The 14,670-nt window shown below is 41.1% G+C and overlaps 1 protein-coding gene across 4 annotated transcripts in view; it reads left to right on the top strand.

The window, feature by feature from the left end:
• tead1b (TEA domain family member 1b) overlaps positions 1-14,670 on the top strand; it is a 70,903-nt gene that overhangs the window by 7,353 nt on the left and 48,880 nt on the right. For all 4 annotated transcript variants that reach the window (XR_013962212.1, XM_080730666.1, XM_080730668.1 and 1 more), the window contains exon 3: positions 11,932-12,184. Coding sequence is in view for 3 of the 4 variants with exons in the window: in XM_080730666.1 (XP_080586792.1) it covers positions 11,983-12,184 (202 nt within the window). In the remaining variant the exon portion in view is untranslated. The remainder of the gene's footprint in view (positions 1-11,931; positions 12,185-14,670) is intronic.

Below are 14,670 nucleotides of genomic sequence, written 5' to 3' on the forward strand. Positions count from 1 at the left end.
AATGGGAAAGACGTAAGACACAGGTGTCCACAGCAGGAATTGAACTGGGGACGTTCCAATTTGTGTGGTTGACACAGTGACGCACTATCCGGTCAGCTAAACTCTGTAAACCCTACAAAATGTTTTTTTTCCCCTTTTTTTTCTATCCAACAAATTTTGTAACCCATTTTTTCTTTCACACAATGTCAATTGTCTAATGTAATCCTGGGTGCTACACTCCCTCTGCCAACCTGGGGAGAGCAACGGACTGACTGCATGCTTCCTTCTATGCATGAGGAGTCCAAGCTGCTTCTTTTCACCTGACAGGGGGAAGTTTCCCCGGTTGGACTTTAGCACGTGGAAGGAACAACCAGTTCTTTTCCCCTCCATCAGGCACAAAATGTTTTCTAAAGAAATGCATTTGACATTAAGGCTACTGACTCAGTAGCAGCTGCTGATGGAAATCCTATATCAGGCATGTAGGAGTCTTACAAAAGACGGCCAAAGTGACCGTAAATATAGAAGATCAGAGAGGAGAGAGAAAGGAGTGTAGAAGTGCATTGTGGAAGACCAGAGGGCAGGAGAGGAGTGAAGAGGAGTAGTGTGGATTGGCAGAGCCAAATGCAAATCGTTGCAGTTGTGTAGAAACCTTGTATGTCAAAATCTGTGTCAGATCCTTTGTCTAGTGTCTACAGTACATGAGACATGACCTTTGACACAATCTAAAGGTCTCAGTAGAAGAGCAGGGAGACAAAATACCACCCCAATTGTATAAGTTATATTTTAACACACTACCATACAGATTGGACCAAATGACATTGTATTCATTAAGAAGAAAAGTTACGTAGTGAGGCTTTAACCATTTGGCCTCCCTGTTTTAAGCGAGAATCTTCAAAGTTTTCAAAATATTTTGAAATGGTGCAAATAGCAGACCTACAAGCTCAATTACATACATACATTATATATATATATATATATATATATATATATATATATATATATAAAAGATGCACTATAGAGATACAAGGTTTCTGCCAGACAGTGATGAAATGGTGGCCTTCATGCTCATCCCTGTGATTCTTTTTTTTTTCATGCTCATCCGCACGTGTCCTGCCTGAGCCAGCGGCCAGCTCTCAGCCGGCTCTGCTCTCATAACTGTCAGGAGATCTTTTATCTGACGGACCTTTATTTACAGCTTTAATTTCCTGAGCTTTATGTGTGCCGCTTTCTCTGCCGACCACGGTGACATGGGTGTATGCAGTCAGACTGGAATGCACTGCATATTTCTGAAAGGCAGATATTTTTTAAGCTTTCCTCAGATATTTAATGTACAGTATATGGCCAGTGGCCACCCTCTTTTTTATTGTATTTAATTCTGTTGTTGAACACCACACTCGTTCTGACAAAATAGTATGTGAAACTGTTCAGATTATGTTGTGTTGCTTGTCATGAGACACACACACACACACACACACACACACACACACACACACACACACACCCTTACATTTTTCGTTCATACGCATGCACAAATTCACAGTGTGCATAGACATGCCTTAAATATGAGACCTTAATAGCCCCTTCCTTCAGTAAAAATCACACCCGTGTGAAGTGGAGCTGTGTGTGTGTGTGTGTGTGTGTGTGTGTGTGTGTGTGTGTGTGTGTGTGTGTGTGTGTGTGTGTGTGTGTGTGTGTGTGTGTGTGTGTGTGTGTGTGTGTGTGTGTGTGTGTGTGTGGATCATGTGTACCGATTTTTGTGACATTTGAAGAAAATATGTAGGAATAGGAGCAAAAAGTGTGTTTTGGAGAAAATTCAAGATGGCGGAAAATCTATCATGGCGCAAATGGGCGTGGCCTATATGGGGAGATGCGTCATGACCCAAGGAATCCAGGGAAAAAATATTTTTAATTTTCCGACCTACGGTTCAAGAGTTACAGGCCAAAACGTAAAGTGGGGTGTTATGGCGCCACCATGCGGCCAAATGACACAATTATTTTTTATTTAATCCTTGAAATCATTATGAACCTCCTCTCCAAGTCTTGCAACTCTAGCCCCTATGGTTTGCGAGAGACAAATAATTGAATGTGAGTTTTTGCGATTCCCATTATAAGTCAATGGGGAAAATTAATTCACTAATAAATTAATATCAATTAAACTATAGAACCTTTCTCTTAGAAAAGTAATAGCCCACGATTCCCGAGTAAGGCGGTCGATTTGACATATGGCGCGAGTGTGTGGTGGCAAAACTGTGGGACTAGTGGCGTGCCGAAATTTAGGAAGTTCAGGCTACATACACACAGACACACACACAGACACACACACACACACACACAGACCCACACAGCCACGTATAGGGAGCCTGTGCTTCACACAGCTCCAAAAACAACCAATAGATGAGGGTCTCAATATACTGTTTGAACCATCCTGAAATATAAACATGAAGTAACAAGGGTCTCACAATACCGTTTGATGATGATTTATACAATCGTCAAAGTCTGAGAAGCTGTGTTGTTGTTGGTCCATTTGAATATGAATTTATTTCACTCTTTAATAAAGGTAATGACTTAGGAGGAAGGAATTATGCAGAATAGATCTCCAACAATAGAATTTGTTTGGGATGAGCCTAAGGACATGGCTGTGAACCTGCCCAAATAGAGACAACAAGTGAATATTTGAGGGGTGGATGCCATCGCTGCTCAGTGTGCTGTTACTTGCGGCAGAGCAGGACAGTGTGATTGAAGCACATGCCTTTTAATGACTTTTTCTCGCTCGCATCATTGCATGACAGGATGAGGTGTGAGAACAGAAGAGAATAATGGGGACTTCCTATCTTAAGAATTGACATCTGTTTTTACGACTGACATCCATAGAGGAAGCCCTTTTAAAATGCCACTTGGTCACGTTGGTGACACCTGCTTCTTGGGAGCAATTATTTTGTGTTTTCATGTTGATAGAAAATGACGTGTATACTGTTAGGGGTCAATTCAGAACCACAGGTGCTTCGATTATTTAACGATTTAGCTCTTGTTGTCTAGGGCTTTTGTCTCTCCGAACTCGGAACGGCATTCTCCTGGCGCGACACTCCATCGGCCTGGATGGCTCTGGTCTGTTGTTGGTTTGAGTGATGAGGACAAAATCATATAGCATTACATTGTGATACCTCTATCGATACGGTGGGGATGACTACTGGTGCTTTCACAAAATATTTACGTTCAGAAAACAAATTCACTCTACTGTAATGCAGCCTTTAAGACCAGGACAAGACAACACTTGCCATATGACGATATTACAATATCTAAAATCCTTGACAATATCGACATATTGCCAAGCCCTACGCTGTTGCCTTCAGTTAGCTCTTGTTTGAGTGCTCACATGGACAAACAACTAAACTAAGCTGGTTAGGAGAGAAAGGGACATTATTGCCTGCGTGACCAGCGAGTATTCCCAGAAAACCCTCCCACTGGCGTGCCACCTTCCCATGGTATAGTGCCCTACTGTGCACTGCACTATACCATGTCTCTGTGTGCCACACTCTGAATCCTTCCGACCTGAAACTGGTCAACCAGTATAACAGTTCCTTGTCCAGTCAATCTGAGCTCACCCAATATGTGTTAGAAATTCGGGCCGCGAACCTATAGTACTCTCAATACACATCTGTTAATATTAATAAACATAGCTATGAATTAGAACATAACAATATGTATGATATTTAAACTTGATCACTCAATCACTCACTCACCCACTCAATGAGATTCATTCTGTAAATATTAATACACATAGTTACGGATTAGAGCAGGGGTCTTCAACAGGGGGTCCGCGACCCCTAGGGGGTCCGCAGGGATACTGTAGGGGGTACCCGAAATTGTTGAAAAACATAAAAGAAAGAAAAATTAATTAATTTGTCTTTAAAATTAAAAAAACATGATTCTGTCTCTTTTGAATAGCTTGTATAGCACATGATTATTGTGCAATTGACAGATTGTTAGTGATAGATTGATAGTATTGACATTGGTTCTCAGTTATAAATGGCAGTGGTACGGACACTTGTACATGCATGTTTAAAATAAAAGCATGAATATATTAATCTATTATTTTAATAGCATAGTATTGAATGCACAATAACATGGTATGTTTATACACATGGAACACAATTTTATACATACATATACAATACAGTTGTAGCCCCACCCCCACCCTACGAGGTAGGGGGTGCCTGCTCCATCTCCCCATCAGTTTGGTGGTCCCTGGCCTGAAAATGTTGAAGCCCCCTGGATTAGAGCACAACTTTACGCACGCACGCACGCACGCACGCACGCACGCACGCACGCACGCACACACACACACACACACACACACACACGCACACACATATATACTCACTCACTCACTCACTCACTTTCTTCCACATGTTTCTGAGTCTGAGGCGGGTAGAAAGAGTTAGTTTGACAGCGTCTGTAAATCAATCCTGTTCACTGGCAAACAGAGATTGATGCATGTGTGGCCTGTTGCCATATGGGGGGATCCAGGCCTCAGGTTTGAGTGCGATGATATCAGACACAATAACATGGGGGGGAATTAGCAAGCTTCCTAAGGTAGCTAGTCCATTGGGCCTTTGACCATTGAATTGAAAGTATCATATCATTCAAGGAATCTGACGATTTTTGTTGTTTTGTAAATACAGTACCAAAAATAAGGAAAATCACAATTAAGCTATTTCCGCTATTTTTGCACTACATCGTTGTTTGAACAGAAGTATCAAATAGCATTAAGGGGTTCATCAATTTAGTTCATAATAAAAAAAGAAGCTAGTACATGTTTATGTACTATGTTCATGATTATGCGATTAATTGGAAAAGTAATTGATAGAATAATTGCTAAGAAGATAATCCATAGTTGCTATGAAGTATTGTAGATCAATTAGTTGTGAGACAGGTTTGGCACGTGTGGAAATGCTTCCCTTTTTGATTCTGGTAATAATTTCTCTGGTAATAATTCTTTTCACACCCCACTTCTTTTTAAGACACCAACCACTTCCTTTTGGATTTTACCTTTTTATGTCGGTTGATGGTGGCAGGATGTCCTGAACTATGCTGTGAAAACTGCTACTGTATACATTTTACATCATGCATTTTGGAATATTCCTTGTATCCCAACGATAAAGATGTGTCCTGCTCATCATATTTTGATGGGCATGGTATTTGAGACATAATTAAAACTTTTAATAACCAAAAACTGTAGGCCTAAATGAAATGTCTGCCATTGTCAGTGTGCATAATTTGGTTACGTATTAAGTGGAATGCAGTAATTAAGAAAAGGCCAGAATGCAGTACGTCTTCACAACACAAAACACTTTTGTAATCACATAGTAATTACAGTTTTCCACAACATGGCCTTAAGTATTATAGGTCTTAAGTACAATAAGCCCCGAAAAGTCATTCACAGAATCATTATCTGAGATAACAGCACAAAAGAACTCCACACGGAAAATTACATTTGAGACATCTCATCTGCTCTTTCATTACCTTGCTCAGTCAGTGAAATGGGTTTCCTTAAATTAAGGAGCTCCATTCCAGCTTGGTGTGCGGTTTATGTAATCTTACCATAAGTGTTATCTCCCATAATGTCTGTGTTACAGCTACTGTACACAGTAGAATTCACAGTGTTATTTTATCCTTTGTAACTCAGAGACTCTAGATTGTACAGATGTAGCCATGTAATGTTACTTTTGTATGCTCTCATTTTTGTTGTGTACCACCCTTCCCGGCTGCTACATTCACTTGTTGCAGCGCAAGCCCCCCCCCGAATCGCACAAATAGGGCCATTTCCACGGTGCACACACTGCAAATATAGGAGTATGCAATTATCTGTCGGCAGCTAGTGTATCTACAGGTGACATTCATAGAGTTTCGTCTGGCAGTCATAATTAGTCTTCAGATTCTGAGGCACCGAGAGACGGAGACTCAATAGGAAACTCTGCTGGGTTCTTTACACCTCACACAACAGCATCTGGTTGATGCCATGCCATGCAAAGGAAACAATGTGTCCGAGAGAGTTGGAGGTGTCATTGTGACTGTACTACTCATGCCTGTTATGTCTTTCTTGACTAAACCAGAGAAAAGGAAAACAAAAAAACATTCACGTGGCTACAAGCCCCAGGGGGGTCCAGGGGAAAAATCCGCCTAAAATGTATGCCCAAATTGGAACAGTTGTGGACACAAAACTACCATGATTGTGGCTACTCTTGACCCACCAAATGTCAGCTAACCCCTGAAAATCCACAAATGCAGTGTAAAACATCACACTTGTCTTACCAAATTGTCCTGCTGTGATCATTTAGCTAGGAAAAGATGATTGAAAAAGACCTCCGCCTATGGAAATGTTGCCTTCTGAATAGTGAATGAGCCTCAAGACCTCATTGAAAACATATATAGTGAATAGAGAAATTGTTCACCAAGGTGTCATCAATTGATAGGCAAAATTGTATGAATATATTCCAAACTATGTAAACTCTACACATGCTTTAGTGAGAGTAGTGCTGTAATATTAGTAATGTTAAAGTATAGGGTGAAAAATGATAAAAACGAGTAACAATAAGTAGTAATAATACTGTAAGGATGAAAAGTACAATGGCAGCTGATTACTATGCTGTAGGACCACTGTAACAATAATCAACAAAGAAATTGTAGTTTGATTTGGTCTCTATTGATTTATTGACAGCTGTTCAGGGGTCAACACCTTTTGCCCCCGCCGGCGGGGGCAATGGGGTTCAAGAGGTTTTAACCGCCCTATATACTTCATCATACAATTAATAGCAAAAAATAGCTGATCTACAAGCTCACACCATGTTGCTACGTAATGCATTTTGAGCTTGTAGACGTTGTAGACAAAAATGTTTTTATGTATATCTTTTTTTATTGTTTTCGCCTGTAATAACATTCACAAAATAGGGATGCCAGGTTGAAAGTTGTTAATAGTTTCAATAAAGTCAATTACACACATTGGTAAGTATCGGTAACGGAGAATGCACAGAAGCACACATGCACTGCTTCCACGTTCACACGTGCGCACACACACACACAGGCAGGCAGGCAGGCACGTACACACACTTACAAACATATTTTGTTATCACAAAATGTCCCACATTGGACTAGTGATAATTTGTTTTATTTTATGAACAACATTGTAGTTTTGAGAGTGTGGAATCTGGGAAAATAAGTGAAAGGAATTAAGAAGGTAGGCACTGGTGCTTAGTGGCAGCTTCTATGATGGGGTGATAATGATTCTCTCTACGGACCCGTCTACCCCTGGAGGAGAAAACACCCATGACCCACATACAGTAGAGCAAATTGGTGCAGGCATTGTGTCTTTAAAATGTGTGACCTTCCTTATGCACATTCATAGAGTGTGTCTGTGTGTAAATATTTTAGTAGTATAACCAACATTTTAAACAGTAGTATAATAAAAGTCTTTCAAATCACCGTATTGGGTTGTGTAGATGTCATGTCATTATGTCAATGTCATTTGTCAATACTCAATAGGCATAGTTCATCCAATTTGTTGCTGCATTATTATGTTGTTGTTCTATGGCCTTTAGTAAATGTGTAATCTCGTTCAGGAATGAAACCCATACTACTTGACTGTCCTTTGCTATTATACTAGTACCATAATTATCAACACCAGGCTGAAATTTCCGGAAGGTGGATATTGCGTTTTTGTCCCTGTCTGTCTGTGTGTCTATGAGCAGCTAATCTCTGGCACTGCTGGACTGAAACTTTGCACGCATACTCCCAGTAGGCCAGGGAGAAGCTCCACACCCCATTTTCTCAACTTGGTGGCGCTCTATCGGGGCACTTCACATTTTTGTGTATAAAAATCTGTTTTGGCCAAATAATTTTGCTTTCATGTACTGTAATATTTTTTGCTTAGTAAATGTTTGATCGGAGTGGACTTTTTCATTTTAAAACAATAACAGGGACAGACAGACACACAGATACCAATCTTTTGCCTATAGCAACCACACTAGTTGCCTCTGGGGGCACCGCCTCCTTTTATGTGTAAAACAGCAACTCAGGTTTGGCTCCTCCCTTTTCTTAGTCCACTTATTCCAGGGTGCTTCTGTGTTTATTCCTTCTAACAACAACATTACAGGTTTAAAGGCCCATTCCCACTGGGCGCCATAAAGATAAAGATAACAATAATTATCTGATGTCATGACATGTCACGTGATATCGTATACGGCTAATCGGCTATCGTTGCCTTTATTGTTGTGGTTGAGAACAATATCTTTGTCATCTTTATCTTTATCTTTATCGCGCCCAGTGGGAATGGGCCTTAAGGCAGTAGTGCTGACAGATTCAGCTGTTAGAAGAATCTGCCTTGAGAGATTAGATGGATTCAAATATCTCCATGGGCATAAAAGGGACACAGACAGACAGATGGGTACAACGGGTACTCTGACAACGGGTACAACAACGGGTATTGCATAACCGGGTGGGCCATGCATTCCTAACTTGCATTGTTCCTGAGTAGGCCAATAATGGAACGTGAAGTTGATCAATTAAGTTACTTGAAAAATGATTGTATTTTGTTGTTCTTTATTTCATGTTGAGGTTTACTGTCATATCAGCTAGTGTGAGATTATGTCCATTACATTTCTTAAACCTTTCATATGGAAATAGTACTTACAGTACAGTAACAAGAACTTTATTTACTCACTATACTATTGTGAATGACAGTAAGAGATCTGTCATGCATATGGATATTTAAGGTATCCTACACTACAGTTGTCTTACTGTACTGTAGTGTACAGTAGATATTTCCTCTAAATATGTCTGTCTTTCTCCCCCTTCTCCCCCTTGCTGACGTCGGCCTAGGCAGGGTTTAAACCACTCAACCTTCCGCATGAAGGGCATATGCACTAACCACTACACCAACGTCGCATCCCAATGTCTCTACTAACACCCTTCTTCTGTCTCTGTGATTACATTGGGTGTGAATGTCACTGTTCCTCTCCCTCAGATTAATGAGTGTTGAGGAAAGAGAGAAGATAATTTGGGTTTTGATGACTTGATGAATCAGTCAGGGGTTCTGTGTCCAGTCAGGGGTTCTGTGTCCTCTCAGACATGCAGACTCCATTGACTTTCTCAACCTACCGTTGCCCCTATCCATGCCAAACTTTGCACACACACTCCTTAGCTGGCAAACCACAACTTCCGCCCCTGATTTCTCACATGCCCCTCTTCTAACACCACCATGAGGTTGTGCATACATGCGACCTGGCGGTCATTTATCTCCCGATGTGGGAGTCTTACTGGTATTAGTATAAATTGTCCCTTACTTTTAGCCCTTATTAACATAATGACTGTTACAATACTGTAAGGAAATGATTTATCTGTAACTAGTTAAGTGGCAGTGGCAGTGGCAGAGGCTGTTTTCCTCTCAGATAGGACAGGGGTGGAGCGAAGGGCTCAATAATTTATTACATGCATCACAGTAACAGTATTCATTTCCTGGTGTGACGTGTTAGGAGTCCACCTGTAAAAGAGAAGGCAAAATATCAGTGTACAAGAAACCAGTTCAAGGTACACTGTGCTCTTGATAAAAGTTTAAAAACATGTATTATTCCATGGCTAATGTATAGCTTTCTGAAAATGTCCACAACATGGATTAATCTTTAAATGGTGTGCTGGTGATGCATGAAGTGATAACGGACGTGTGATATCTGAAAGAATGTGCCAAAAAGGATTGTATGAAAATGACATCACACTGTCATGCCCCTGGGTACACTACACACTACCAGAATGATAATTACTTTAACTCTGATAGTGCATGGACCATCCATAATATGAGTAACGTTTTAGTTTTAGTTTGGGGGGAAATCCCTCTTTGAACGAATAGATTATGAGTTAACTTTTGGGACGTGGGAGACATTGTTTTTGTTTATCACTGTAACTTACATAAACCACTTTTAGGAGCCCTCATACAAATTCAAATATTTTGACTTAGAGAAGGAACAATTTTTGTCTTTAGAAATCATTCTCACAGCATGGTAGTGAAGTGCAAGCTGGAAGTGATTACCAGTGTAGTTCATTATTCAGTTGGGACGAGGGGAGCACATCTAGAAAAGAGAGAGTCCCAGCCATTTAGTGGTTGAAATGAGAATTTTTTCCCCCGCCTCATCAGTTTGTGAGTTAGTTCTGCAGCGTCAGCAGTCAGCACACAAAAACGGAATTCAGTAAAAGCGCTCTCCTCTCTCTGGGAGCTTTTTTCTTCTTTTTTTTTCAACAGCTTGGTCCCATCCCCCCTTTTCCCCCTCATGAACCGACATGCTAGAAGAAACATATGCTACTAGTCCCACTTCTCACTAACTTGTGCTGTTTGGATCTGGAGTGTGTGGACAGAGACAAAACTGTCAACAAAACCTAAAAAGTGAAATTTCAATAGGAGATTTCAGTTAAAGACAAAAATCAGGGATCCTGTAATTAGTGTATACTGTGCATTACTGTATGTCCCCCCCCACAGGCCCACACACACTTGTGCGATTTGCAGTATTTAGAATAGTTTTGACCAGCATATAATTTGGTGGTGTCATATTATTCTTGCTCTACAGAATCTTGAGAAAAGGAATATGTAGTAATAATAATAATCATCACCATAATAAAATAGTTTGTAATTACGTTTGTAGTTTGTAGCTCCAAGAGGGCTGACCAAAGCAAAGCTGTTTTGGTCTGGCCTTAATGACAGAAAAGCAAATAAAACGAAACAGTCCTGTTCCTTGAACAAATCCTTTTGGCATTGTGGAGCTTTTTGTCTGCCAGAAAATAACTTCAAAACGAAAAGGAAAAATAAGAGCTATGGAGAAAGAAGAACATTTCCCACATGACAATTCAGGCAAATAACTGTAACAGATTTGCCAGCATAATGACAGCGAAAAAACAGACAAATAGGCTACCAATGATGACCACATTATGTACTGTACAATACATAGTAGCCTAGTTGTACCATTGTGTTTTCATCTTTGTGAAGGTCATCATTATGTCTAATTCATACTTGGTTTTGCGCACCAAAAATAGCCAATCTACAAGCTCACAATGTGTCACAAGGAGCATAGATCTGCTATTTTTAATGTGTACACATGTTATTTTTGTCTTGTTAGTTTGTAGACTTTTATTATTTATTTAAAAGAAGGGACAATTTATAATATGAGATGTGAAGAAATCTCGAATTAAGTCGTTGCGTCTATGAATGACACTTTGCGTGAATATATTAGTTTCTTACTGCAGTTCTGTAAAGCAGTGGTTCTCAACCTGTGGGTCGGGACCCAAATTATTTTGGGGGGTCCCCAGATGATTAACTTAATGTGTAACATTGTTTTCTCACTCATCAGTAAACAAACCAACATAAAGTGAGGGTGTCTCCCCATCCTAAAATGACAATTTGAGGACTTTTTAATACCTCTTAAATGACAAATTTAACCGTGGCCAAACTGTCAAATATTAGGGACATACATTGTGAAAATAGCCGATCTACATGCTCACAATGCCTCGCAACGCGAGGCGTTGTAAGCATGTAGATCGGCTATTTTCACAATAGAACTGTGTTATACAAAATGTAATGTCTTAACTCTTAGAGCTCGTCAGGGTGAGGTGGGGTCCCCAGTTGAAATATGATTATTTTGGGGGTCGCGGCCTGAAAAGGTTGAGAACCACTGCTGTAAAGAAGATGCTCTCATCCATGAAGGTGGCTAGTTTGATTACCATTGTTTGAAGCTAAAACATCTTGGTAAATCAGCTCAGCAACATTTTTTTGGCTTTGCACCGTTCATATTGTGCTGTCAGTTGGGTGTGTAGCAGCAGCTGTGTGTATGTGTTGTTTACTTGGAGGCAGATGTGTGTGCAGCTCTGGCGTTGGAGAGTGACTGGTGGCTCGTGTTTGTTTACTGGGAATTCCAGGTCTCCCCCTAGCCTGCTCCAGGCTTCGGCTTGGAGAGCCCAGCCGCCACCATGGATCCTAGCAGCTGGAGTGGTAGCGAGAGCCCTGCCGAGGACATGGAGAGGATGAGTGACTCTGCCGACAAGCCTATGGACAATGATGCAGAAGGGGTGTGGAGCCCTGACATTGAGCAGAGCTTCCAAGAGGCCTTGGCCATCTACCCTCCTTGTGGCCGCAGGAAGATCATCCTGTCTGACGAGGGGAAGATGTATGGTAAGTGTTAAGGCCTGGTGTGTTGTTCATCGCTATTTTTTATCTTTATTTGTGTGCCCACCAGCCATAATGTGCTTAACCACTTAAGCCCCATTTTATACAGTACATCAGCTATTTGAAAATAGCCGATCTACAAGCTTGCAATGTGGCACATCATGGTGACTGTAGGCTTGTACAGTAGATCTACTATTTTTATTTATTTTATTGTTCTGCAAAAAAAAGTATAATGACATGCCCACATTAGGGACGGCAGGGTTAATGGGGCAAAAAAAGAGGGAAAAAAGATGAATTAATTAATGTGATTCATTAATTAATGGTTGTCAACCAACACACATGTGAGACTGTCTGCCCATCAGGAAGTGGCCAGCCAGACACTCTTTTCTCTGTGGTCCGGGGTCATTACTTCCAGACCCCTTACTCTGCAGTAGTAAGAGTCTATAAGTAAAGCGTTGTCAACTATTAGCCAGTAGCAGATGGTACTGCGGCTGCCACCAGCTGTGCCCCCGCCCCTTCCTCCACTTCCCCCATTCCTGGCTGGGTGATGTCATGGAAAGAGGGAATATTTTCTTTCTGCCGTGTTGGACTCTCTCACAGCCTGTCAGTGTCAAGTGAAAGCAGAAAGCCCCCCTCAGGGTGTTCACTCGCAGCTGTCATGTGACCCCCCTCCAGCCAAACAAAATGTAAATTGTGAAGAGTTGCAGCGAAGCCCCTCAGCTGCCACTACAAAGAGGTGACCAGCCAGCCGCACAGACCACTCCCCGCTGCCTCTTCGTCTCCTTTGCTTTCCTCCTAATCTCCTTGCCTTCCTCTCCTCTCAATACAGGCTGTGAGCGCCAAAGCAACTGAGTCACAGCCCCTCTGCTCTGGATTAGGGCATGACAAATAGGTTTTCCTGGAGAGTTTCTTTTTTTCCCCCTTTTTTTTTGCAGTGCAAGACTCACTTTTGAAGTGCCGGACATCCTCGAATACTACAGGATAGAGTGTTTAGTCTGTCAAAAGGGTCATTCAGATCGCTGTGATTTTTTAACCACAAAGTTCTGAAGTGTAAATGTCTGCTCCGTTATATGAGCGTATATGACGGTGTCGCAGCAAAAACATTAATCGCACCTGTGCGAATTGAGAGGTGCTCCCTTCACATGGTATCAAACACGTCACACCTGCATATCTCCTTGTATGGGCCGTTCTGTCCGTGACTCTCAGCTGTGGTACTTTCTATGACTTTAGTCTCGTACTATATGGACACACAAAGCCAGACGTAGGAGCGGTTAGCACTGCTCAAAAAAACAACCTACAGTTTCACTTTAGAGTGTAATTTATAAGTTAAACGAATTCTGAGCACTGTAATCTGTGCTACACAATGCTGTAGTGTGATTCCAGACACACAGCAAGGCACTGAAAAAATAGTTTGTCCTTACTGTCCCCATCAAATGAAATATCCCAATGGATATAATTATTGTAAGAAAGCAAACTATCATGGGTAGGAATTATTGCAGCAACAAGCTGCATCATGATTCATTAGGAACAATCTATCAGTCTGTGTGTGTGAGCACAAAAACACCAATGTTAGCTAGAATGAAAATGATGCATTAACAGAAGGAATACACTCTTCAAGGATAAGCAAGGGATCTGCAGTACCAAAAGAAAGCCCCTTACAGTGCTCATGCCAAAGAATGCAGTGCTGACGGGAGCCATGTATTTATTTCTTGAGAACATATTTTAAGGCTGTATAACAAAAAAAACCTTCTTAGTAACATTCCAAGTACCTATCAACAATATGAGTGGCTAGGTCAGTGTTTGCTGCTATCCTGCTCAGTTTTTGTTGTTTGGGGATTTTGAATGTGCAGAGCAGAGGGATTGAGCAGAGGTCTGTCCTACCAGATGTGCTGGGTATCCAGTTGCATATTTACCCACCAGAAGCACAGTACTCAACACTGGTGTTTCCCGTTGTCCACTAGCAGGGAAATAAATTATTAGTGCCAGCAGAGAAGACCATTTTGAGGGTGAAATCTGATCTATAAACATAATGGCACGACAAAGTGTGATTGCTTTTCATTTCCTCCTAGTTAAACAGAGTTGAGCAATGTCTGTGCTAAACCTTTTTAAAGACGATGATGATTTTGGAGAAGATACATTATTTAGCTGCAGTCCTATTTGTGCTAAGTAATACCGTAGAAAGTTTGGTGGGACTGTGAGGTTGGGAACAGATTGAAATTAGTCTAGTAAATAAGTATTTATTGGGGTGCCTGCTGGCCTAGTGGTCAAGGCGCATACCACATACTAGGCTATGATGCCTGCTGGCATCGCCGGTTCGATTCCCGATCCGGACGACCTTTGCCACGTGTCATTCCCCATCTCTCTCCCCATTTCCTGTCAGTCTACTGTCCTGTCAAATAAAGGCATAAAAAGCCCAAAACCAAATCTTAAAAAAAAAAAAAAAGTATTTATTTATGTATTTATATATTTATTTATATTTTCTGTTGGGCAAG

The sequence above is a fragment of the Nannobrachium achirus genome, assembly GCF_963921795.1.
Source record: "Nannobrachium achirus genome assembly, chromosome: 7".
Taxonomy (NCBI): domain Eukaryota; kingdom Metazoa; phylum Chordata; class Actinopteri; order Myctophiformes; family Myctophidae; genus Nannobrachium; species Nannobrachium achirus.